General features: G+C 46.8%; 1 protein-coding gene across 1 annotated transcript in view; it reads right to left on the minus strand.

Moving 5' to 3' along the window:
- Positions 1 to 25386, minus strand: part of LOC119390050 (nitric oxide synthase-like protein) — a 369982-nt gene that overhangs the window by 59895 nt on the left and 284701 nt on the right. Inside the window, exons 2-7 of the mRNA XM_037657575.2 lie at positions 15136 to 15229; positions 8094 to 8236; positions 6417 to 6579; positions 5546 to 5637; positions 4663 to 4804; positions 469 to 608 (exon numbers count right to left, since the gene is read on the minus strand). Coding sequence (XP_037513503.1) covers positions 469 to 608; positions 4663 to 4804; positions 5546 to 5637; positions 6417 to 6579; positions 8094 to 8236; positions 15136 to 15229 — 774 coding nt within the window. The remainder of the gene's footprint in view (positions 1 to 468; positions 609 to 4662; positions 4805 to 5545; positions 5638 to 6416; positions 6580 to 8093; positions 8237 to 15135; positions 15230 to 25386) is intronic.

Raw genomic sequence — 25386 nt, forward strand, 5'->3', positions numbered from 1 at the left:
ACACTAGGCGCGTTTCGGCCAGAAGCCACTAGGCGGCGACTCTGCTCGATCTCGCGGCCAATAAGGGTGGTATTGTCCGTACACAAATGACATCAAATGAGAGAATACATCGTGTTTATACCTTGCCGTAAGCATCCGGCAGGGGGCCACGATTACTATTGCATGCAGTTTGATTATGGTGAATGAACCATGACTCAACAAATTTTCTTGCGCCCTATCGTTGCTCCCACGCCAATGTCGCCGCATTATCGAGATCAAACACGTGTCCTTTCGTTAGCATCATTTGTACACTCGTGCCACTATAAACGAATGGATAACACGTTTTTCCTTACATAAATCCTTCTGACTTATTTGCCATAAATGGTCAGAACAAAAGGTAGAAAACACAGATCCAAATATATTTTTTTTTCAAATAGCCGTGCCTCAAGCAACGGTGGTGTTGACCGCGAGTTAATGAGAAAAACTCACACTGGATGCGTAATCTTGACCCGCATGATGAGGTCCTCGGGAATCTCGAAGATCTCCGGGTCTTCGCCATTGGCCGAAAGAACCAGGGGCAGCGCCTCGAATCGACCTCCTTCGGGTTTCCAACCAAGCTTTTTGCATATCTGCAGGAGCGCCAATCCACAACTCACGTCATTCGGGGTATCTATCTATCTATCTATCTATCTATCTATCTATCTATCTATCTATCTATCTATCTATCTATCTATCTATCTATCTATCTATCTATCTATCTATCTATCTATCTATCTATCTATCTATCTATCTATCTATCTATCTATCTATCTATCTATCTATCTATCTATCTATCTATCTATCTATCTATCTATCTATCTATCTATCTATCTATCTATCTATCTATCTATCTATCTATCTATCTATCTATCTATCTATCTATCTATCTATCTATCTATCTATCTATCTATCTATCTATCTATCTATCTATCTATCTATCTATCTATCTATCTATCTATCTATCTATCTATCTATCTATCTATCTATCTATCGAGTGATACGTCACGGGTTAATAATAATTGCTGGGATTTTATGTGCCAAAGCCACGATATGATTACGAGACGCGCCGTAGTGGACGGCTACGGATTAATTTCGGCCACCTGGAGTTCTTTAAAGTGCAGCTAAAGCTAAGTGCAACGGTGTTCTTGCATTTCGCCCTCATCTAAATGCGGCTGTCAATACCGGAAATCGAAGCTGCCCGCTAGAGCTCAGCAGCGTGACACCCTACCTGCTAAGCTATCGCGACAGGTATACGTTACGGGCTGGTATTGTATAACCGCACATTACCACTCACACTGTTATTCTAACTACAAATGGATGATAGAAATATGACGTAAAATCTTTAGTTTACTCGTGAAAAAAATAAGATATCGAGCGGTACCTTTGTCTATATCTAAAGGCAGCGATTTCTGTAGAATCACAGGCGATCGGGACGCGCAACGAGCTACGAGCGTGCAAAAATAAACAAAACTCAAAATGTTGGCACAACATGGAACTACGTCATTCGTGTTTCCTGCTGGTTTTGTTTTAGAACGAAATTCAACAACTAAGCCAGCGTGCCACTCTCTTAACATACGGAAAAAGGTTTCACGAAAATACAGCCTCTTAACTTCATCGGGAGAGCACCTGCAGGAACGCTCATTTCAGTGACGTGTTCGGGCACAACCGATTCATGGCATACGTGTGGTGAAGACCGCACGCGCTCCCGGAGTAATATATTCAACACCTAGTACGACCTAATCAGACCAAGAGGCGAAAACCTGTGACGTGCGTACGTTCGCAGGCTCGCAGTGATGTCGTCCTATCTGAAAGCTTCATCGTCTCCCTAATACCTTCGAGCTTATACAGAAAAGCTGTTGGCGCGGCTTCACCATAGGCATAGCGCGTCCATAACTGGGCTTCATTGTGAAAAGATCTCAGGATGGTTAGATTGCTTTGGATAGTTATTCGGCAATTCGGTTATTCGGCTTTTCGATGGCGGCAGAATGATAGAGGCCCGTGTGCTTACATATAGGTGCATGTTAAAGAACACCTGGTGGTCGAAATTTCCAGAGCGCTCCACTACGGCGTCTCTCGTTATCATATCATGCATTTGAGACGAAAAAGCACAACTATAAACGCTGCAATTTCAATGCAGGGACAAAGATGTTCATGCGATCATCAAAGACCGCCAGGCGCGTGCACCAATATGCAGACGGCACGCACGCATACAGGATGGAATGACAGCCCTGTATCATTCCCCCAGATATTACGGATCCGAGACTATAATGCCTTCTTCAGATAAGCAAAGATAAGCTTATACGGATTAAAGTTAATCCAGAATTCAGTCTATTCGACGGTCTGGTGCAACGATAAAGTTTTAATCGCACGCTTCTGTAAGCCGTCAGAGATGCTTATGCAGAACTCTCGGCGCAATTGATCTTCGGCTCGAGCAGTGAAGAAGCCAAGTTTGTATTCCAGACTAAGCGGAGATGCATCGAAATGCGTGGCATCGCCGAAGCCCCGGGGCTATTTGCGCAATCAGGACGCTTTTCAGGACGACTCTGCCTCACCCCGCGTTTGCCAAAGTCCGTCGGACGGCTCAGCCGATGAAGGCGGCGCTGCTTTGCGTTACAATGAGCGCCGTGGTACTCCATTTTTAATCGTCGATGAACCGAGGGCAGTCGCGAATGGCGTCTAAAGGGCCCAAGCGGGCGATTTGCCCTGTGACCGCTGTGTTCGGGCTTATGTTGAGAGAGTATGTGCCGGCCAGATATCCGTTGCGCAAGCGTCATTCCGATATGCGCTCGCTCGATCGGCGAAGCAACTTTCGCTAATGCGGTCATTTTCGTACATACACATTGAGGAAACTATACAGAGTTCCCTCTACGAAGTTGATGCACAGTCCCCCCCCCCCCCCTTTTTTTAATTTGTTGCTCTATGTATGAACACACGAGCAGCGTTTTCAGTCTTTTTCTTTTTCTAAATAAACTTTCAAGTGATAGAAACACTGGCATTGTGTTGTCTTCCCTATGTCTTTTTACGGCGAAGCTATGTATGCGCAGGATTCTGTGAGTCCGTGAGTGCGCAGAAATGAAAACGAAGAAACGCTGGCATATATGCTACCTCAAATTGCCTCCGCGCTTGCACCAGTTTCTCTTCAGGTTTTGACGGCATATAGAGTTCGGGATGATACCCGCCGCAGCATGAATCGTTACCAACGAAATCCTTTATGTGTTCTTAATATCCATTAAGCTAGCGCCACCACACGCAAAGTTTGAAGCACGCATCTCTTAAATCTGGTTCTCTATGGCGACAGACAAAGCAAAAGCTGCACCAGAAGACACTTCGACAAACCCTAGCTCGTAATAAACACCGGGCCAACCATTTCAGCTTCGCTGGTTAATCATCTGTATGGAGTGCATGGGAGGTGACCTATATACTTCTATAGCGTGATATTTTCGACAAGGACATGATATTATCGAGTATATAATAAATCTTCATACTTATTTTTTCTTAAGGAAGAGTTGGAATCGTGTTTCTGAATGCGAACAGTGTGAACAACAAGGACACGAGAGGCGTCCGCTGGCCCTCTCAAGTGCTTCACGAGAAATAGCTCTCTTTCTCAGATCTTGAAGGTTGATGACCCTCTCACGTACATTGCGCACCAATTTATGATCGAGCTCCGACAAGCATACTATTTTGTCGTTTTTCTTGCTGCATAATTAGTTTTTGTTTTTTGTAAATGTGCTATATGTCAGCTCACAAGCATTTCTTTATTGTGCACCTGTATTTCCTGAAACAAACCTTCGCTCTATTCGTATCTTGTTATTTTTCCTACATATATTCTGTTTCTTAGCGTGAAATTTTCAGCATGGATCAATATCGAGTTGTTCAGTTGACGCTTCTTAGGAACGGTACCGACTTGCAATGTTTCCCAGCTCGTTTGTAAGTGGGACTGCACGAAGGAAAGGAACGTGCATGGACAGTTTATCAACCGGAGACAGCCGCTCAATATGTTCTTGCATTGGAAATAAAATGTGCATCGGGATGCGGCGACGGTTGTTGTACCATGCAGCCTACCTGTTGAGCGTGGCCACGAACTTTGTGAATAACTTGCGTGTAACCTCCTATCATATGGCGAGTGTTACGAATGTGATTTTACAATGCAAAAGTATGTTATCGTCTGTCTCGAAAATTTCGGCGTACTTTCGCACTAGGAAATTGATACAGGAGTTGGAACATTAATTCAATCACAAGCGGAGACTTTTCGGCAGTCTCTATGCTTTGTGCTCCCTAGAGTTACCGTACATGTTAAATTTAGGCAGCAGAGTTGCGCGTAGATCTGGCTAGCAACCACAGCTATGCGGTGAAGCCGCGCACTCCGTTTCTGCAGGCGACATGTCTACAGTGTCCCCGATCGACATGTTTGGCATGTCGGAGACTGGTGATGAACTTGACTGTCGATGGCTAGTGTCAATCCGGTTTGCTGAAGCGGCGGCGTCAAGAAATAGAAAAATTGGCCCGAGCGTCAGCTTCTCCACCATGCATGGCTGCTAGCGGCGTTTGCAAGACAGGCGCGCAACTCTGCTACCTAAAGGTGGCATATACAGTAACTCTAGTGCCTTCAATATTAATTGCGATACGAGCGGTGTGTATACCGACCTCTGTGAGCTCTACGGAGGCCGGATCGCCGATGACGCTGCCGTCGGGCTGCTTGTGTCCGGCAAACTGGATGAGCTGCGCGTTCCACACTTTGTAGTCATGGTGGCCGTCCGTGCGTGGCGGAAATATGGTGATTGCCGACCTGCGCAATATACACAACGCACACGTAAAAGATGCATTTTCCCAGACTCAAGCATTCTTAAGCATTTCTCTGAGATAATTACTTGCAGTATTGTTGTACGTTAAGAAACACGAACGCATAAATTGGCACAGATGATGATGATGACGATAATAATAATAATAATAATAATAATAATAATAATAATAATAATAATAATAATAATAATAATAATAATAATAATAATAATAATAATAATAATAATAATAATAATTGTAGGGGTTTTACGTCCCAAAAGCACAATATCATAATGAGGGACGCCGTAGTAGAGTGCTCCGGTAATTTTGGCCCCCTGATATTCTTTAACGTGCGCCTAAATTAAGTACACGGGTCTCTAGCATTTCACCTCCAACGAAATGCGGCCACCACGGCTGGGATTCGATCCCGCGGTCTTCGGCTCAGCAGTCGAGGTCCATAACCACTAGACCAACGTGGCGGGGCGAAACTTGCACATATTCTATTGCAAAAATGGCACCTGATCCAACGCGCCCTTTTGAAATCTACATAGAGCGAAGCTCCTTCGCATCTTCATCTTTTATTAAATGCTCCGCTGAGCAGGACGCGACGTATCTCTCTGGTCCTCTACCGCCTATTCCAACTGACGTCATTTCCGTGACGGAAATGACGTCAGTAAAAGGCGTGACGTACATTTTAGGTAGAGCTTGGCAGGAAACACTTTCGTGAAAATAAGAAAGCGCACCCCACCTGATGTTTCCTTTGTTTGTGCTGTACTTGAGGTGGGCGCAGATGGCTTCATACATGTCCCTCGCAGTGTAGCAGTGCCGAGCGTCGAAAACCTGGAACGGAGAGAAAGAGAAAACCAAATGAACAGATTTTGCATAATATTGTTATCAAAAGCCGCAGAATTAGGCGCATAGAAATGCTCAGCGTGCCACATTTTTTGCGAATCACTTTTAATCACACTCGCCAGCACACTCGTCAGCAGAGATTTTAAGGGAAGACAATAACGCATACCAGATAAGTGGCCCACCATCGAGATCTTATAGGCCAGCGTTGTCTTAGAAGTTGATTGTGCGAGTGAGACATGGGAAAAGTAATCTTTACTTTAATACACGAGAATGATAACTTACCATTAATAGGTTACACCTGCAACGCTAGTGCAATCCCAACGAATCTCTGAAATTGTGTCGGCCTGCAACTACTCAGACGCTTTCGTACCCCTGATATTTAGTGCTTAATGGATTCAACTGTATACCTCGAAAAGCAGAGCTATGCCGAAGACGCCCTGCTATCACTTACTTTTCTTACCTTGTCCTTTTCTTTAAATAACCAGGCCCTCGAGCCATCGTAATAATAAAGTGGGAGTTAAATAAATAAATAAATAAATAAATCACACTTAAAAGTTAAAATTCTAGACTACAACACAAGTGGCTTTGCTAGCTTTTTTTTTTTTTTGCGTGGTATCTTAATATCGGCTACAACGCCGGGCCGTCGGTCCTCACGGACGCCTTACAAGGGTACCTTTCCCCATACGAAAACTCGTTGCCGAACCTGACGTAACAGGTTTGCTTTTGAGTCTATGTATGTCATTCAGGTCAAAGTTTCGATTTCGTACTTGCAGCTTCGACCACTGTATCCTGCCAATGCATCTCGCCGAGTTCCTCCAGGCAAGCTTGGCTCCGAACACAAGTTCTGTCTCGGTGAGGTCGTAGGTGCCACGCGCCTGCACCTGGCGTTCAACTTCCGCCCACCGCTTCTCGTGGGCCTTGGAGTGGAACCTGCAGTTGCGCGAGACAAACGATACGAGCACATTTTATATTTAAGAAACCGGGTTATAGAGAAACGCGCGAGATGGAAACAAGCTTGTCAAATGAAAAGACAGATGCCGAGTCTGAATGAAGAGCCGGAGATGTTTTCTCAGCTGACGGCCTTACTTCCTATTTTAGACAGTCATAGAGATTTCGATACACATGACAAGCACGAAAACACAAACGGCAGATGCCCTCACGGAGAGAGTAAGAGGGAAAGCAAGGAAGGGAAGAGGCAAGGAGTTCAACCAGACGAGCGTCCGGTTTGCTACCATACAATGGTGTTGAAGAAGTTGGCGATTAGAAAGCGCCAAAGAGGGAGAGAGTGAGCACTAAACGCGTAGAGAAGGACGCAAAGCAGGACTAGAATAGGCCGCTGATGCCGGTGTTTCTGAAAAACGGTATTAATACACTCACGGACTCCAACAAGTACACTAATAACTATTCACGATGTCTCCCTAGGACTTGCAAACTTAAAGAACAAAATTCAACTTTACCTTCATCAGAAGGTACAGAGAATCTACGACAGTGCTCCCGGGAAAGAAAGCTTCCCAGCAGAAAATATGAAAGGATAACGTCGGTCCGAGCGTTGAAGATGAGAAAGCCGACATTGGTGGGCTGTTGCTCATCAAATGAGGCAACTGTAGTGACAACTAATGTAAAAACCTAACAATAAATTTACTAGGATGCGTTGGTTCAATTTGACACTGTTCACATATAACAATGCTAAGGAGACCCGAAAAGACTGTAGTACGTATTCTTTAGCCCTAGTCTTTGGGAAACGTTACGTAAGGATGTCTCCGCACCAGTTCTGCGCACACGCTTCCTTTGCAGCAGCTTGGGTTATTCTAAACAGTTGGAAGCAATAAAAGTGGTGTAACACAAATGTTCTTGCTTGACTGCAGTAAACTAGCAAACGAAAAAAAAAAGTTGGGAGAAGCGATAGCAATTTCTAGGTCTTGCGAATGCGAAAATACGATGACCCTATATAGGAAAACACGCCATCCATATATTTTCCAGAGGTGGTACATAGCCACAGAACTAACGAACAAAAACAAAGGACACAACCGTAATAGCAGTTCTGGTAACGAATAACATCGACTAGAAGTATATACAACGGAGTCAGCTAAGGGGCTCCAGCTAATTGCCTTCCTTGCATTGTTCCTTAACAGTGATTCGTTCTTCGGATCGGGAACCTCTTCATGGTTATAGCTTAACATACTTCCCATGTACCAATAGATATATACAGTAATCTCCTGCACAAAGTCAAAGCAACTTAAGTGCGTCATCTCAATTAACTAAGTACAGCCTGACTAGGTACCGCATAATCTAAACGACACTGATATAGCTAACTAGATAACACCGGAAAGTGCGAGCGCTATCGAATCTTTATGCCATCACTGCATCGTCCAGCTTACTATTCCCACCCACCCCCTGCCTTTTCTTGTTAGAACCCTCCGGTTCATGAAATGGGTATAGTATACCTCTTGATGCTCGTGTAGAACTGGTCCAGGAACTCCCTGGCGTGCTGCAGCACCTCTTCTTTGGGTCGGGGCTCCTTGCCGTTCCGCCGCACCGGGCCGCACATCAGCGAACCTTGGCAGATGGTGCTTGTACACGGAAGCGGCTGTGAGGACGAGAAATAAAAAAAAAAAAACAAGAGAAAAGCCTCAATAAGAGAAAAAACAAAACAACGGCGTCCTTTCGAGTACGGCACGCGGCGACTGTCCTCGCACACGCCGCTTCCTAGTCGCTGTCCATCTTTCAGCCCACGTCGCTTCGAAAGGGAAAAGACACCCGTAAAGATAATAAAGGAGAAAGAATGTCCGGTTTTTCCCTGTGTATGCTCCCAGTTGCCGGCGACATCCCTTGACCGGAATCGTGCGCTGCGGGAAGTTTTCTCCTCCCCTGCTTGTTCTTATTTGAGGTTTTTCTTTTTCGCCCCCTTTCAACCTATATCCCCGTTTTTCTTTCTTTCCCCACGCAGCAGCGAAGAAGAGAGTAAGTACGAGCCGACACGCGTCACGCATGCGACGTGGACTATGACAGAGCACAGCGCGGTGGTCAGCGTCGCAGGGCCAAATGGGGAGGGCGGCCTGCCCACTCTTAGTGGGGCGAGCGTTGTCTGCCGGCTTTTGATAAATGGCGCGTGGTCCAGGGATCGGAGGGCGAGTTGCGGCCTGCTCCGAGGCATCACTGGGTGCTCGCGTTGGTAGTTCTTTTTTCGCCCTTGTCCATCCTATTCGAGCTTGTTTTTGCTGGTTATGTATAGGCGTCTGACAGAAAAGAGAGAGATGGGCGAGTTTGGCTTGTATGCGTATATATAGAGAATGTTAAATTGTCCGTGCCGTGTTGTGCGAAGTATAGCGACGTGCGAGCCCGTTTAGAAGCTAGTAACGGGGCCCAGGGAGGTGGACAAATGGGGCTGCGACTAGCCATCAGTTAAAGCGGACAGCCGCGAGATCCAAACGGGAGCAAGCCTCGAAAGCGTTCCTTACGGCGTTTTCGTCGATGTGCTGTTGAGAGGTTGTCGTAAAAGAAGACAGAGAAATAGGAAACGTGATGCTTTAGGAAGCGGCGTTCGCAAATTCAGACACCTGCCCTTCCCGGTCCGTTCACTGGTGGCAGGAGATAACGGGCCTGAGCACTGACGGAAGTAAACGGAAGGCCCAGCGTATCCGGATAAGTAACTTCGATAAGCTTCTTTTCTGTGATGGACCCCTGAGTTGCAGTGATTAACACTTAGTAAGGAGGTGGAGGTGTTTGATTGTCTGGCCAAGGCATTTCGTGGTCGCGACCGATAGCGCGCTTAGACCAACCTACGCATGCAGGCAGTCTCACACAATCGCGCACGTGAGCAGCAGTTTGGCTGAACGGACTTGTCATTCCAACTTTAGGAATAAAAAAGAAAAGCCCTCAGAAAGCCCAGATAGAAGAAAGTTTTTAAGGCCAATATGTTCATACTGATTTGACATTCTTTTAAGGAAAGCCCGGCGAGGTGGGCGGGGGGGGGGGGGAGGGCTAGTACCTACTAAATCATAAATAGTAGTCGCAGAAATCCAGTGTGACCTTGACAATTGACTAGAGACACAGAGAGACACAGACGAGCGCTTGCCTGTGTCTATCTGAGTCTCCTGTGTTAGTCTTAGAGGTCGCGCTGCATTTCTCCGAGTATGAACCAACTCCCCAATTCGAGGTATCATTGGCCTAAATAACAGTTTTACCTTAAAGAATAGTGACGCTTCAGAAGCACATCGTTTGTGTATATATGGCACGAAATAAGATGTCGTAACAAGAGTAGGCTACGTCATTTCCGTGCACGGATTCAAACTGCACCTCCAGAATCATCAGTGCCATCCCATCACCAAGAACGCTTCATCGAGTTTCATCATCCTGATGATAGTGGCTTAAGGTGGCCAGAAAAGACGCTTATTCCCGAAACCGATAAGGGAGCACGGCACCGTGTAGTTGGAAGAGGGAAAGACCGTAGAAAGATAGAAGAGAGAAGAAAGGAGAGGCCACCTTGTCGCGGCCAGTGTCCACAGCAAAAGTTCATGCAAATGGCTGCTTCGTTGACCTTCGAGCTCGATTGGATTTTTTTTGTTTCGCCTGAATCAGTAAAACCCAACTGAAAACACAGTTTCAAAAAAGAAAAAATTGCAAGACGAGGATGTAATTCATTGGAAGTACCCGACCAGAGAGCACGGTTAGCATAAAGCCTGCCTAAAGCGTGATCCCGCGCAGTGGACGGGTATTATTGAGAAATACTCGCTGGCTACACGAGCCGTACTTACAGTACCGTAAAGAAAAGGAAATAACTACAAATCGCACCGATCAATCTACCGCAACGACACACAAGCTCATATAGGACTTTGCCCATGCAGAACAGGGAACGACAGCTTGAAGAAAGAAAATAAAAACAACGAAGTATCGAAGCAAATCGAAGCCATAAAAACCTACGACCGTCATTGTTCTCTAGTTACAGGTCAAGAAGTTAAGAAGGGCTTCTCAAGATTGACGTCTATACCGACGCCGAAGTTTCATTAGACGGCGCGAAATATGTTCCGTCGCTTTTTAGGCGAGAACCCAGGCTCCCGCACACTCCGTTAACCGTGATCCGCTTTCAAGACCTAAAATATTCATGATGACGTGCTCGTTTGAAATAACAAAAAAAAATAATATCGACGAACAGATTGCCATGTAACGTGATAGCGGGCAGTTTTTTTGAGCGAAGGCGTCATTCCGCTGGCGAACGCACGGTAGAAATTTGAGAACGGTTATGCAGCAGCAAAATATGAAAAGAGAGAGAAATATCTATGAAGAGAGAACAGTAATGGATTGTTCTTTTACGCTGTATCTGAGTATTATTCCTGTTTTCGAAACTTCACACTTTCAAAACATATTTGCGCACGCAGCACCGTTCTTCTTATTACGCTTTCTTTGGCGGTGGCCTCTGCTTTATCGCGATGCCATGTTTGAAAGCAGCTGCAGAGGTGTCTGGTCAGTCCTGCTGGTTACGCCCCTTACGTGAGAAGAAACTATACTACGTTTTTATTGTATGTTTTCTTTCGAAACCGAAGTAAGCATGTTACCTCGCGCAAATAAAAGAAAAGAACTCAGTCGAACTTAATTGAACAAAACTAATCCGAGCTCACAATTTTTTAACACGCGGAGCTCAGGTCAACCAAAGGACCAAAAGCGTCTCTCTCTCTTCTTATGTTTCCTTAGAAGGTTTGAAGACTTACCAAGCTATAGGAAATGAAATTTTGTGTACAAATGTACAAGCAAAAGCAACCGCATACAGAGTGTCTGCTCCCACCTGCCTAAGCACACACGCACACACACACAACCATAACTCATCACTATTAATATGCCTCCTTTTTTACCTGCGGTCGGGAGGGGGGGGGGGGAGATGCGGAAGGAGGACTCCCAAGAGGGCATGGTTAAAGGTGTTCTTTCTGTAATTTCCGTACACTACGTGTAAAAAAAGAAACACCACAAGCGGCGCTCTATATACTTCCCACAACCTCTTATTACCGTCGCCCGTACCACAACTCAGTAACGCCTCCACCAATGAAACCATAATCCTGGATTAATTTCGCCGCAGTAGACTAGCAGGTAAAGTCTCGCAAGGCTAAGCTCGAGGGCGCGGGTTCGATTCCCAAGCCACGGTGTTCGCATTTTTGATGGGGGCGAACCGCGAAGACACCCGTATACTTAGATTCATGTGCTCCTCAAGGAACCCCGCGTGATCCAAATTAATACGGAATCGTGCCTCATAATCATATCGTGGTTTTGGCACGCGAAACCCCGGAAGTTGTTACTATTATTGAAATTTTGAAAGGGTCCCTGACCACAACAGCATAGACACAGCTGAAGTATTTTTTTTTTTTGCCACGTGTTCTGCGGATTATTTCAGGATTTCGTGTAATCCGTGTGTAAGCAAGTAATCACCGCGATATCGCGAGGAGAACCGACAATTAAATACACCAGTTCTGCGCAGTCTGCATGGAATAAACTGCGCTGCCACGGGACTTGGGACATGGAACAACAGCGAAACGCAGATAAGCAGCAAGCCGCGGTTAATGCCAACTTTTATGACACTGCGCAGGTCACACTCAATTCGAAGTTAACTGAAATTGGCAGCAAGAAACAAGAAGTACTGGTGTGATTATTATATATACTATATATAGTACCATTCATAAAAGAAGTATCGCATTCGCTGCAAATATACATGACTGAGTAGGAGGAAAACTGCGACTATATAGCGCACCGGAGGCCACCATTTGAAGTAAAGTTAACCAAGAAGAAAGCCCGCAGGTCCGCGCATTAGCTAACGAGAAACAGTTTTAAGAGTTTTTAATTACTTCCATTTCGTTCGTCGCTTACCACTCCCAAAAAATTTCTTCCAGGTTCTGCTGCTGATCCTCATTCTCGCCTATTACGGTTTCTAATGGAGTCTCGAGGAATCCCTAAGTGGGCAGCCGAGACCCCACAGTAACCAAGCCGTATATTAAGTCTAGAAAACTAACGAAAATTTCAGGAAAAAAAAGACCGTTACAGGTCCTTTCGTTCGCGATGGTTTGGTTGATTCGCGAGAATGCACGCCCACGAAAATCTTGAGAAAAGAGGGCACTGTCTGTAAAGATCCGCTCCTGCACTTTTACTCTTTTAGTACTACAACTTTCCGCTTTTGTACGTCGCAGTACAAACTCAAGAGAGGGCGCTTTCCACAACGGGTAATACGAACCGGTAAGGGGTGCAGCACATCCAACGCCCGCTTTCATTCCGAGTGAAGCAGAAAAGGCGACGGCGCTCCCTAACGAGTCATGACATCCTGTGGGACAGCTATAGCGCTTTGCGGTTTTGCTAAAACTTCGTGAACATGCATCTCTCTGTTTTTTTCTTTTAATTCATTTTTTGTTCACGTGCGTGCCTGTACGCGTGCATGGAGATTTCATTCGTGCCGAGTGTGTGTGTGTGTGTGTGCGTGTGTGTGTGTGTGTGTGTGTGTGTGTGTGTTGCGTTGGCAATTCTTCGGAAATGCTATATTAAAGGCATACACATGCCTCCGTTACTTACCTAATAATAGTGTCTGTGCACGGCGTGTGTACACGTTCGTATGTTTGTGTGCTTGTGCCTACGTGTGTTCGTGCATATGTATGTATGTATGTATGTATGTATGTATGTATGTATGTATGTATGTACGTACGTACGTACGTACGTATGTATGTATGTATGTATGTATGTATGTATGTATGTATGTATGTATGTATGTATGTATGTATGTATGTATGTATGTATGTATGTATGCATGCATGCATGCATGTATGTATGTATGTATGTATGTACGCGCATGAACAGACCGGTCCCCACTCACCCACCAAAACTCAAACTGCCAACGTTTCTGGAAACGTCGCAGACTGCCTCGTTCTTTACAATTTGTATTTGCGCGACGTGTTGGAGAAAGAGATTGCGGCATTAGCCGAACGTGTTTTGTTAACGACCCCCGCGCGTGCGTGTGAAAAGGAAAGGGGGAGGTAAGGAGGGTCAAAGGCGCTCATACTTTCCGAAGGGAGTCGTTGAATAAATGCGGGAGGACGCATTATAAAGGCCGCGCACGCTCGGCTACAACGACACGTGGATTTAACAAAATCGAAATGGCCATCGTTCTCGATGCTGCCGGTACAGAAACGACCGGCCGAGTATTAAAAAGGAAAAATAAATAAAAACTAGAATCAGAATAATCACTGTAGTGGGGACTAAGATACTCTTTCGCGCAAACGGAGACGTTATTTGGTGGAGGAGAGAAATTAATCACCGTGAGATATTTGTGAGAGAGCTGAGAGAAGTTGAGAACCTTCCATTAAATTATGGGCTTTCTACTTCGGATGGTAGTGCTTAAATCTACACGAAAAGTACAAATGAGACCGAAAGAAAAAGGCAAGATAGGAAAGGAAATAAAGTCATAGAAAACAAATGCCGAATCCCTCGTTTCAAGGCATACCATTTCAATTCTATATAGCGTACGTAGAGGACCTTCGTGCCTCTGATAGCTTCACTATTTCTGTGTTTGGGACATAGTGTAAAGCGTGCGTCCGATGCCACGCGTTTCAAGTGACGTCACTGTTGCGTAACTGCGGCATAGCGTCGGCAGCAAGACGGCACGTGTTCAATGTCTTCAGGCAGGTTTTCACCTAAGGCACACAGGCAAACGAAGTATTAAGCGCCGTGAATGGATCGCGCCGGTTTCAGCGTCTCTTTGTGATAAGCCGGGAACGCAACGAATCGTCAGTGTTTCGGTCTACCTTGGCCGAAGCGTTGTTACAGAATCAAGTCCAATTTAAAAAATAGTTAGTCAAAATAAACGCGAGTGTCTGCCTACATCTTGTTATTCTAGTGGCACCCTAAAGAAAGAATTATCGCGGAAGAGAGAGAGAGTAAGGATATAAGAAAGGAAGGGAGGTTAACCAGGGCTGAGCCCGGTATACGCTGCCCTGCACTGGGGAAGGGGGTAAGGGGAATAGAAGTTAGTCGGAGGAGGAGAGAAAAGTCACGGTTGCCGTCGCGGAAGACGTTTTCAGCGAACACAGTTTCTGAAGTCTGAATACGATACGAGAAGCCAATCTGATGACATGCCCAATCTGGTGCAAAAATGTCGCTTTATGGCCTGGTCGGTCACGCTGTACTTCCTGTTCTGTTGTCTTCCTCTATCTATTTTTGCTAAAATATTCAAAAGAGAAAATGACAGCAATATTTGGGGTTTTACGTGCCAAAGTCACGATATGATTATGAAGACTCTGGTTTAATATTGACCACCTTGTGTTCGTTAACTTGCACTGACATCGCACAGGAAACGGGCCTCTATAGCATTTCACCTCCAACGAAATGCGACCGCAGCGCGGCCGGCTGCGAAGCCGCGACTTCCGGGTCAGCAGCCGAGCACCAGAACCACTAAACAACCACGGCAGAAAAGTGAAAGTGATGAAGAAGAAGCAAGGAGTAAACCTCGGGTGCGATACTCACGTTTCTCGCTATTTTGTGCAGAGAGTCTACGAGCATCTTTCCCGTCTCCACGTTGCGAACGATGAGCGGCCTCTTTGCGGAGTTGTCCCCATCGCTGCAGCACCGGACATGCGGAGAGAGAAATAGATAGGATGAGTGAACGACGAACACAGCATCTGTTTGCGTATACACGAATATCGATTGATGGGCTGATTGATCTTTCGTTTAATGTTAGAGTGCAATATCTCGTGCCGGTTTCTGAACTTTAAAATGTAGGAACTATGAATTCGTGGATTCATGAGTAGAGATGATTAGTGAAGCGATACATTCCAACTGTTTCAGAGCTGGTACCTGAACGCGAGGCAGATAACCAATGACAATCAAAAATCATTACAGAGCAGACATGTTACATATATGTCCCATTCCTCATGCCATATCGTGGGGACCATACAAAAATCATTTTGTAGTGTTCACCGATACAATAAGATTAAACAAACAATAGTAATGCAGCACACACTTCCATGTGAACACAAAACAGAGTCACGGTAAACGCTCGTAATGAGATCACAGGGATGCGCGATCTGTTTCTGAGTTGACCTCCCTCCTGTACCGGATAAACAAATATATGATGGTCGTTTCTATTTTATTTTTTCGTTAGTTTGCGATGCCACTTCTTATGGGCAGAGGAGACAGAAAGTGACCGTACAGCCACGACACAACCCCCTGCTGTCGAAACCGAATCAGTGAATGTACAATATTTCTATACAAGCTATCTCTTCGTTCATGACACACACACACACACACACACACACACACACACACACACACACACACACACACACACACACACACACACACACACACACACACACACACACACACACACACACACACACACACACACACACACACACACACACACACACACCCACACACACACACACACACACACACACACACACACACACTCACACACACACGCACACACACACACACACACACGCACGCACACACACACACACACACACTCACACACACACACACACACACACACACACACACACACACACACACACACACACACACACACACACACACACACACACACGGAAGAAAGGCTAAAGGCTATGGAAGCGGCAAAACAAAAACACACGCCGAATTTCGCGCTTCGAACGTCTTCTTATGAGCCTCTCTTGACTAAGTATGCGGGACTTGCATCTATCTCTATACAGGGTGGCCTATAGCCACCAGACTGGAAGGAGTGCGGCAAAAGAAACATCGGAGGAAATCTTGACCGCTTCCAAGTTTCACATTCGCACTAAATCTATATACGCGACAACGATGCGAGCCATTCAAGAAAAAAGCTTTGTTCGCGTCTTTACGGTGTATCGCGCTGGCGTTGCAAACGTCGGACGGTCCGGAAGCGTCGGTCGTATATCATGTCCCGTTACGGGGCTATACTAAATACGCGGGGAATCGTTCGCGATCGCATCGGCCTCGAAACGAGACACTACGTCGTTATTCGAAGAGCGCACTTCGGAAAGAGTTGCCGGCAGACGGCGGGGAACAAAGTAATAAAGCGTAAGAAAAATCGGAAGGGTGGAACAGACGAAACATAAATATAGCATTACGTAACATAAGTTGACTCGAGGAGGAGCTTTGTGACGATGAGCTTTGTAGACAGCGGCGTCGGGTGCGCAGCGTTATTTTTGCTTGGCCCTGTCCGAGAAAAGTTTGTTTCAGATCTGTCCATATAGATAGCAAAACAGCAAAACTGTGTATAAGCGCACCCTAGAGGTTTTACTCCATAGTGAAGGGAATCTGACGCGATACCTTCCTTTTTCTTCTTTCATTGATGTATGAAGCACGGAAAACTCTCAAAACGAGGCGAATGAGCTCTACTGGGGGCTTTGTAACTAAGCTAGATGAGTATCTTTACAGTATATAAAGGCCAAGACGTCTATGGGTATCTTCTGTTGACTTTTCTTGAAGCTTATCCTGAGTTGACGAAATAAGGAACCTATGACGTCGCTTAATGTATTTCATAGTCTTGGCTGAAGTTTGTAAAGCTCGTCTTGGGATTTATAAATACGAAGATGCGTGCAAAGAGGTCTTCGATCTTTTATTCATGCTGTCGTGCGTAAGAGTGCCGCTGTTCACGTAATCTGGCCTCAGGCTATAGAATCACTGTAGCGATTTCTAGACGGAGCTCTCGCCATCGCTGAAATACTCGGGTTGCAGTGATTAGAGCAACGGCGGAGGCGATGAGGCCCGTAATGTATTCATTAAAGTCATTGGTGCAACGCCTTGGAACTGCGCATCGCGTTGACTCCACAAAAGTCATCGGCACCATTTGTTGCGTAATATAGTCGGTAACATACGAACTCATCGGTCGTTAAACATTCTCGTATTCTTTATACAGTATAGACTGAAAATTCAGTGTATCAGGGACTGACTCTCTTCAGTTTACTTTTGCCGATGATGTACCACAGCGAAAGGGGGGGGGGTCATTTTTGAAAAAAAAAACTTTATTAAAATGTGACAGCATCAGTCAAAGGTTGGTAATGTGCAATCAGTTTAACGACCTTTATAGTTTATGCCGAGGGTGTCTACATAAACACAGCCATGTTCACAGCTCATATGGACAGATCTCACATGGCTTATAATAATATAATAAATATTGGGGTTTTAAGTTCCAAAACCACGATATGGTTATGAGAAACGCTGTAGTGAAGGGCTCGGGTTCTTTAACATGCACCTAAATTTAAGCACACGGGCCTCTGGCATTCTACCTCCATGGAAATGCGGCTGCCGCGACCGGGATTCGATCCCGCAACCTTCGGGTCAGCAGTCGAGAACCATAACAAAAACCACCGTGGCCGGGTCGTATGGATCAGCCGTGTCCGTATTAGATGTTCGACAAGTTCGACAAGAGGAACATTGTGCAGCACCCTTGAGCAGGAAGGAACCGTTATTGTGTCATATGCCCCAATCTCACGCATTAGTGAGTATGTAAGTAAGAGATACTTCTAACGGGTGCAATGCAAAGCATTTTAGCGACAATCGCTCTAAACCACTCTACAAGAACGAAAGTGAGCGAAAACATTGTCGCACACACAGAGATATCGATCAGGAGTGAGAGAAACCCGTAATGCGTGCAAGCATTAGCGTTTTCAGACTACAACCACGGGCGCCACCCACGCCAATATCTAAACGACGTGTATGAACATCAGCACACAGTACTGCTTTCCTCGTGAATTATTTATCGATGCGCAACATAGGTGTACCGCTCTCAAAATGTTACAAAACGTGTACTACGTGACTTTCGTCATTACATCTTTGAGAGAATATCCCCACTTATACACATGCAGCACGACACGACCTGCTGAGCACTCCCAGTCCGAAGAGAAGCGTTCTTGTGCTTCGCGAAATATAAAAGAAGCGTCTTTAGCTTTGGTAAAAATACTGACCAACGCTAGCAGACTGCACCTCATGATGCATACAGTCCATAATAATTAATGGAGTTTTACGTGGAAAAACCACGATATAATTATGAACTTGGCTAAATCACGTTGGCGGGCTAGTTTCTCGCTGTGTCCGCTGTGTCCTTGTCTGTTTTCTTTCTACGTTCCTGTCTAGTCGCGCTTACTCACTCTTCGTGGATAACTATGAAGCACGTCGTAGTAGAGCGCTCGCAAAATTTCGGCCTCCTGGAGTTCTTTAACGTGCGCCTATCGATCTAAGTACACGCGACCCTAGGTAGAATTTTCTCCTCCATCGAAAACGCGACCGCCGCGGCCGGGCCGATCGGGTCAGCAGCCAAGCACCCTAACCTCTGTACAACCGCGGCGGCTGATGCGTGCAGTCTAGAACCAACACAACGAAAAAAATGACCTGTATAACAAGGAATGAAGCCCGGTCTACTTTTTTGAGAGAAACGGCATGCGACCTAAACAACGAATTGGCTTGCGCAATGAAGTATCTTCAAGACGTCGATCACGTCGTGGAATTATTCACACTCATTGGTTCTACATATCGCCAGCGGACGATTTGAACAGGACAGACTACGAGACATATTGTCAGCAACTAGGGCCTTGGGTCAAAACTGGTGACTTCAACGCACATCACTTACTTTGGGGTAGTTCGACGATCAACGCTAAAGGAAGAAACCTCGTGTCATTCGCCTCTAAGCACGACCTGTGTGTTATAATATGGCAGTCCTACATACCTGCGGGAGCTTACGTACAGCAGTTGCCTAGATTTGACCCGGGTATCCAGAACTTCCGGTCGCAAGTCCAGTGGTTTTCAGACATTGAAACACATGGTAGTGACCACATTCAACTTATGTGCGAATCAGAGGTCTTACCACTCCTCCTCTAGGAATAAAATCGGAGAATCGAATGGCAAAAATTCAGCGTCTCATGGAAAATGCATGCCGAGAAGACTTGGCCATAACTTGAGATGTTATCGAAGAGGCAATGAGAGAAGCTTCCTGCATGCTCCCGTTTGCCGGCAAGCGTTCAGACTTTGACGTTGAACTGGAGAAACTGTGCACGCTTCGCCGATGGGCGGAAAGGAGATACAGACGCACGAAGGCAATATGTTGACTTAAGTCTGGCACGGCGCATACAGAAAAAAAGTCCAACGACGTTTTGGACAAACTTGAAGAGCAGCACTGGAAATCATTCTGCGAGTCATTGGATCCTCGCAAGCCATTGTCAAGCATCTGGAGCACTATTCGTGGCTTGCGCTCGACTCCCCAACAAAGACATCCTTTCATGGCTCTAGCCCTACATCTAGGCAGCACCCAACTTGAGGTGGCGAATGAATTTTGTACGCGAATCGCTGGTGTGTGTGCCATGCCCGCTTCCGCCGTTCAGAGTGTTTTTCCTGAGCCCCGGATCCCAGAAATGGAGAAAGATTTCACTATGGAAGAACTGGACGCATCCTTGGCGGCTTCCCGACGATCATCTTCACCAGGGCCTGATGGCGTCACCTACGCCGCTTTAGCCAACCTTGAAAAAGAGGCCAGAGGAAAGCTGTTGAGATATTACAACCACTCATGGCATGCTGGCATTGTTGCCCAGCAATGGAAGATAAGTCGGCTTGTGCCACTACTCAAACCAGGAAAGTCTCCATTCGATTTGACGTCATTTCGCCCTATTGCCTGGCAAGTTGCGTCGGGAAAGTCATGGAAAGGATGATACTTCTACGCCTAGAATGGTATCTCGAGCGCTACAATGTGTACCCAGACTGCATGACGGGCTTTCGGCGAGGCAGGTCATCCGTTGACAACGTCATTGACCTCACAACCTTGTCCAGCAGCAAAAGTGCCTCAAGCGCATATCACTGGCGCTATTTCTCGATGTGAAAGGGGCGTACGACAACGTAACACATGACGCGATCCTCGAGTCCTTGGAGGCTGTCGGAATTGGCGGCCGGATGTTTCAGTGGATCCGCGATTATTTGACGAGGAGGTCCTTCTTTGTGCAGACAGAAGATGGTCCCACTGCCAACCCCTATACTTCCCGTGGCGTCCCACAGGGCGGGGTATTGAGCCCCAACTTTGTTTAATCTTGTGATGGTCGGCATTCGTGAGCTTTTACCAAGTACTCGCTCAATATCAATATATGCTGACGACATTTGCCTTTGGTCTTCGGCTGTGGACCCGTCTTCAAGTGCGCGCAAGAGTCCAGCAGGCTGCCCACCTTAACCTGCTCATATCTCCGCAAACAGGGTCTTTCTGTCTCTACCGAGAAATGTGCGTTGGTCGCGTTTCACGCAAGGCCATGACACCATATCCTGTTATTATCAACGGCCAAAATGTCTCGTACCAGAAGAACCCATCGCTTCCTAGGTGTGATTATTGACAGGGATCTTTCGTGGAGCGCCCACCTGCGTTTACTTGAAGAGAAGACTAATTTCCATAGTTCACATAATGCGCTTCCTCTGCGGAAACTTGGGGCACATCGATACGTTCCATGATGCAGCTTTACAGAGCACTGTTTCTGGGATTTTTTACGTTACAGCTTGCCGATGCTGGCCAATACATGCAAGACGAACATTCCGCACCCTCCAAAGTTTGCAAGGCCAGGCACTACGCACGTGCTTAGGATTACCACGCTGCACCTCCACGCACGGGACAATTACGATCGCAAGAGAGCATCCGATTCCAACATACGTCACTACTGACATTAAGAGCTCACATTAGACATCTCTGCCGAGTTCCCGGTCACCATATTGCTGCGTTGCCACTTCAGAGACCGCAAGCCATGTTTTCAAGATTGTTTCGACTCATAGAGAATTGCCTTCCGTCGGGCTTTACTCCAGCAGCAAGACCACTGTCGCCTCCGTGGTGCCTACAACAACCACAGGTACGCCTCACAATTCCGGGACTAACGAAGAAGAGCCGTCATTCGACAGTGGCTCTACGACAGGCGACATTGTCACTACTCAACGAGGAGTATGGCCAAAGGACACACATTTATACCGATGGATCAGTCTTAGCCGACAGCTCCACAGGTGCTGTTGTTATTCCGGCCTGCCAAGTGACTGTCAAGTTCAGGGTTGTCACACGGACGACATCAACAGCAGCGGAGCTTGCCGCCTTACGTGCTGCTATCCTTTATATCGCGGAAGCCCAGCCTCAAAAGTGGGCTGTCTTTTGCGACTCTTAAGGCATCCCTTCAGAGTCTGCAATCAGCATTACGACGAAGGGTGCACGAGCAGTTAGTGAACGAAATGAAGAGAAGCTCTTCACCAAGCTTTATCGACAGGGACATGACGTTGTGTTTCCAATGGCTGCCGGGACATTGTGGTATTGTGGGTAACAACCTCGCTGATGATGCTGCTCGGTCCGCTCACGAGGATGCCCAGACAACCCCAATACCCTTGCGAGGACAGACGCTGCAAAGGGTCTACGCTCGTTCGCTGACACCATGACGCAAACTTGGTTGAGTGACCCCAGTGTCTGGAAACCGTCGCCTGCATGAACTAGACCCATCGAGGAAGCTCCAAGTTCCATCGCACCTCTCCCGCCGTGATGCAACTTTACTGTTGCCGCCTGTGGTTAGGAGTAGCTTTCACGAAGGCGTACTCTTTTCGCATAGGAATGGCAGACACCTCAAAATGTGACTCGTGCAATAGCAATGAAACGATAGAACATCTACTGTGTTTCTGTGGACGTTTTGTGAACGAACGAAACGTTCTGCGCGATGCGCTGAACAAGTTAGACGACAGACCGTTTTCCGAAGAGAAGATCCTCGGATCGTGGCCCTACGCATCGCAGGCAGCAAAGCGACGCGAGCATTACTGCTGTTTTTTAAAATCGACCGGCTAAACGACCGCTTGTAGGCATTCAATGGACAGGTGCATATGTACCCTGGACAGTGCCTTCTTCCCTCTTCTTTCTTTCTTTTAATCCCTTCATCCCTTCCCCCCAGCGTAGGGTAGCAAACCGGACGCGCGTCTGGTTAACCTACCCCTGCCTTTCCTTCATTTCCTTCCTCCTCCTCCTTCATTGTTTACTCTTTCTTTATTTGCAGGAATAGAAAATGGCGCAAAAACACAAGGCTTAGTAGCCTGACAACATAGGCGTAGCCAGAAATATTTTTCGGGAAAGGGGGGGTTCCACCACCTTTTATGTATATTCGTGCGTGTGTTTGTATGTGCGCCTGTATATATACACCTACAAAATTGACAAGTTTCGGGGATGGGGTTGAGATCCCGCCATCCACCCCTCACTATTACAAACGGTCCTCGTCCCACCACAGTGCGGCACGCAGGCCGGCATGCTTCCTTCATAAAAAAAAAGAAGAGGAAAGAAAAATGACAGACATATGCAAAAGCGCGCATAGCGCACTATTTCAACTCTATGGCTGGCATTTGCTCTAAGATTGGTATCGACCAAACTGGCGTGAGGGTCAATAAAGTTCCATACGCGGTTTTAGAAGACGTGACAGGCAGAGGCGGCAACTATACACTTGCAACGTCGGGTACGCAGCACGTGCGCCACTACTCGTTCATTTTTTCTTATTATTCACAAAACTTGAGCCGACAGGCGACTTTCTTGCCGGGCCAAAATATGACACGGCTAACCTATACCTTCCTTGCCTCGACCCATGGCATTAGATGCACGACGACGACGACGATGACTAAGAAGAAGAAGAAGAAGAAGAAGAAGAAGAAGAAGAAGAAGAAGAAGAAGAAGAAGAAGAAGAAGAAGAAGAAGAAACTTCACTTGTACAGAAACCTTTGCGTGTCTCAATCTTGGGTGGCGCCTCCAAGTAGGGTCCCGGTGGATTCTTGATGCTATGTCCTCGGCGGACGGCAACTGCTTTGGCGTTAATGTTTACATAAACCGTTCTTTAACGAAGCGGCTCCGAGGAAATCCGAACATTTGTTTAGAAGACTAGCTTCGGAACTTTATTTGAAGAGTAATTACATTAACTGCATACCGCACTCGTGATCACACAGTCTACATTTACACGTCTTAGAGGGGATGGCTTCATCAAGAGGCTTTCTCGATTATCCGCGACCAGCCGTACGAAATGATCTTTCCCGCAGCGACGCCACGCCAAAACATTATTTAGTGCCTGGCGGAGGCGTCATCTGAGAATGACGCAGTACAACGCGGTCTTGTTCCATACATGCTGCGCCGTGTTGATGAATACCTCGCCGCCAGTAAGCGAGCGACGCAAAAGCTTTGTCAACATCAGAGCTCGTCCCCGTCACTCGCACCGTAGATCCCCACTTCCCTTCTCGACAGAGAATGAAGTTATCACGCCCTAAAAGAAACTTCGTGCATGTACTAGGCACGCCACAACGGATAAAGAGGAGGACGCGCTCAAAAGCACGCGGACAGAACGAAGCGCGCGTTACGAAGCCATTAGCGAAGAAGTCGTTTAGAGACACGTATAACGACACGCGCGCCACCAAACGGGCGTTCGGGCATGCAGCAGGGATTTAGGGATGTGACACGGGAAGATGGAAAGGGATGGCGCTGTGTCTGTTTCGGAGGGGGACGTGGGAAGCGGGAGTTAGGGAGGAAGGAACACAGGATGGCTGAAGGGAAAGAACGGGAGAGGGGGGGGGGGCTTCTACGTAAGCTGCTTTTGCTGGCGCGTCGCGCTGCTCGACTTCTCCGCGGTGTCGCCGTGAAATCCTGCACCGCCGCTGCCACTTCGTATCCCGTCCCGTCACGGCCTCGTGACGACGCCGCCCGCCGATACAGGCGTTACAGCCGGAGTGCGAGCCTCGAGCAGCGTGTAATGGAGTCGCGACCAGATTCCCCGACCACCCCCGCCCAAGGCCGCGGCAAAAACCGCACGCAGGGGGTAATTACGCGGATCTGCCACCCATTCATCTTGGATCCGCATGCGTCACATCGAGAATGCGGTACGCGTACGCGGCTTTTCTCTCTCGCTCGTGGTCTGATCAGTTTGCCATTGTTTTGTTTTTCTTTCATTAGTGTCAGCTAATTTTTTTGTTTATTCGGGAATGAACGCGCGGCGACAGTGGCAGGAAGTCTCTAGTACGTATTCCAGGAACGTGAAATCATGCGACGTTGCTCCGTGTTTCGTCCATCCATCGTTGCCCGACTCTCCGTTGTTCCCGACGTCAGATATGCACTAGCCTGGGCTTCGTCCGACAAAACGTGGAACCGCAACCGACAAGAAACTGCAAATAAGTAAGGTCTGTGACACTTCTTTTTCTTTTTTTTTTTTTGCGCGTCCTCAATCTCGGCTACGTTGCGACGTTGACTAATGGGCTGCGCACACAGCTAGAGCATATATAGGCTCGAAATGAGACCGGGAAAATGGATGCGTTAGGTTATGACGGCCGCTGTTCTCTGGTCGACAGTTGACTGAGCGTAGGAGACCATGCTTTGCGCATACCTAACGAGCGTTCACCCGGTGTGCAGAGCGGGGAATAAACCCCTACGCAGATGTCTCGCCAAATCAGGGAACGTAGTCGAATCTGTACGACTGAACACAGTCATAAGCGAATCGAAACTTGACGTGAACATTCCGGGGAAGACGGGAAAACTAATTTCTGCTCGCTTCTGTAAACAACTGGATCAGGAGAGTGAGATATGTGGTTCACTTTTGGTTGTTGTGAACGTGTTGTAGGATATAACGGTGAAGGCGTTGGAGCTGTCCTTGTTTCTCCTTAAAGCCCCCTGTGTTGCTCTGAATGTCTGTGTTTTGTAGTTTTCTTCAATGTGATTGTAGGTTGCATTTGCCCATTTCACTTCAGTGTATCTATGACTTG

Source organism: Rhipicephalus sanguineus, chromosome 4 (assembly GCF_013339695.2).
Source record: "Rhipicephalus sanguineus isolate Rsan-2018 chromosome 4, BIME_Rsan_1.4, whole genome shotgun sequence".
Lineage (NCBI taxonomy): Eukaryota > Metazoa > Arthropoda > Arachnida > Ixodida > Ixodidae > Rhipicephalus > Rhipicephalus sanguineus.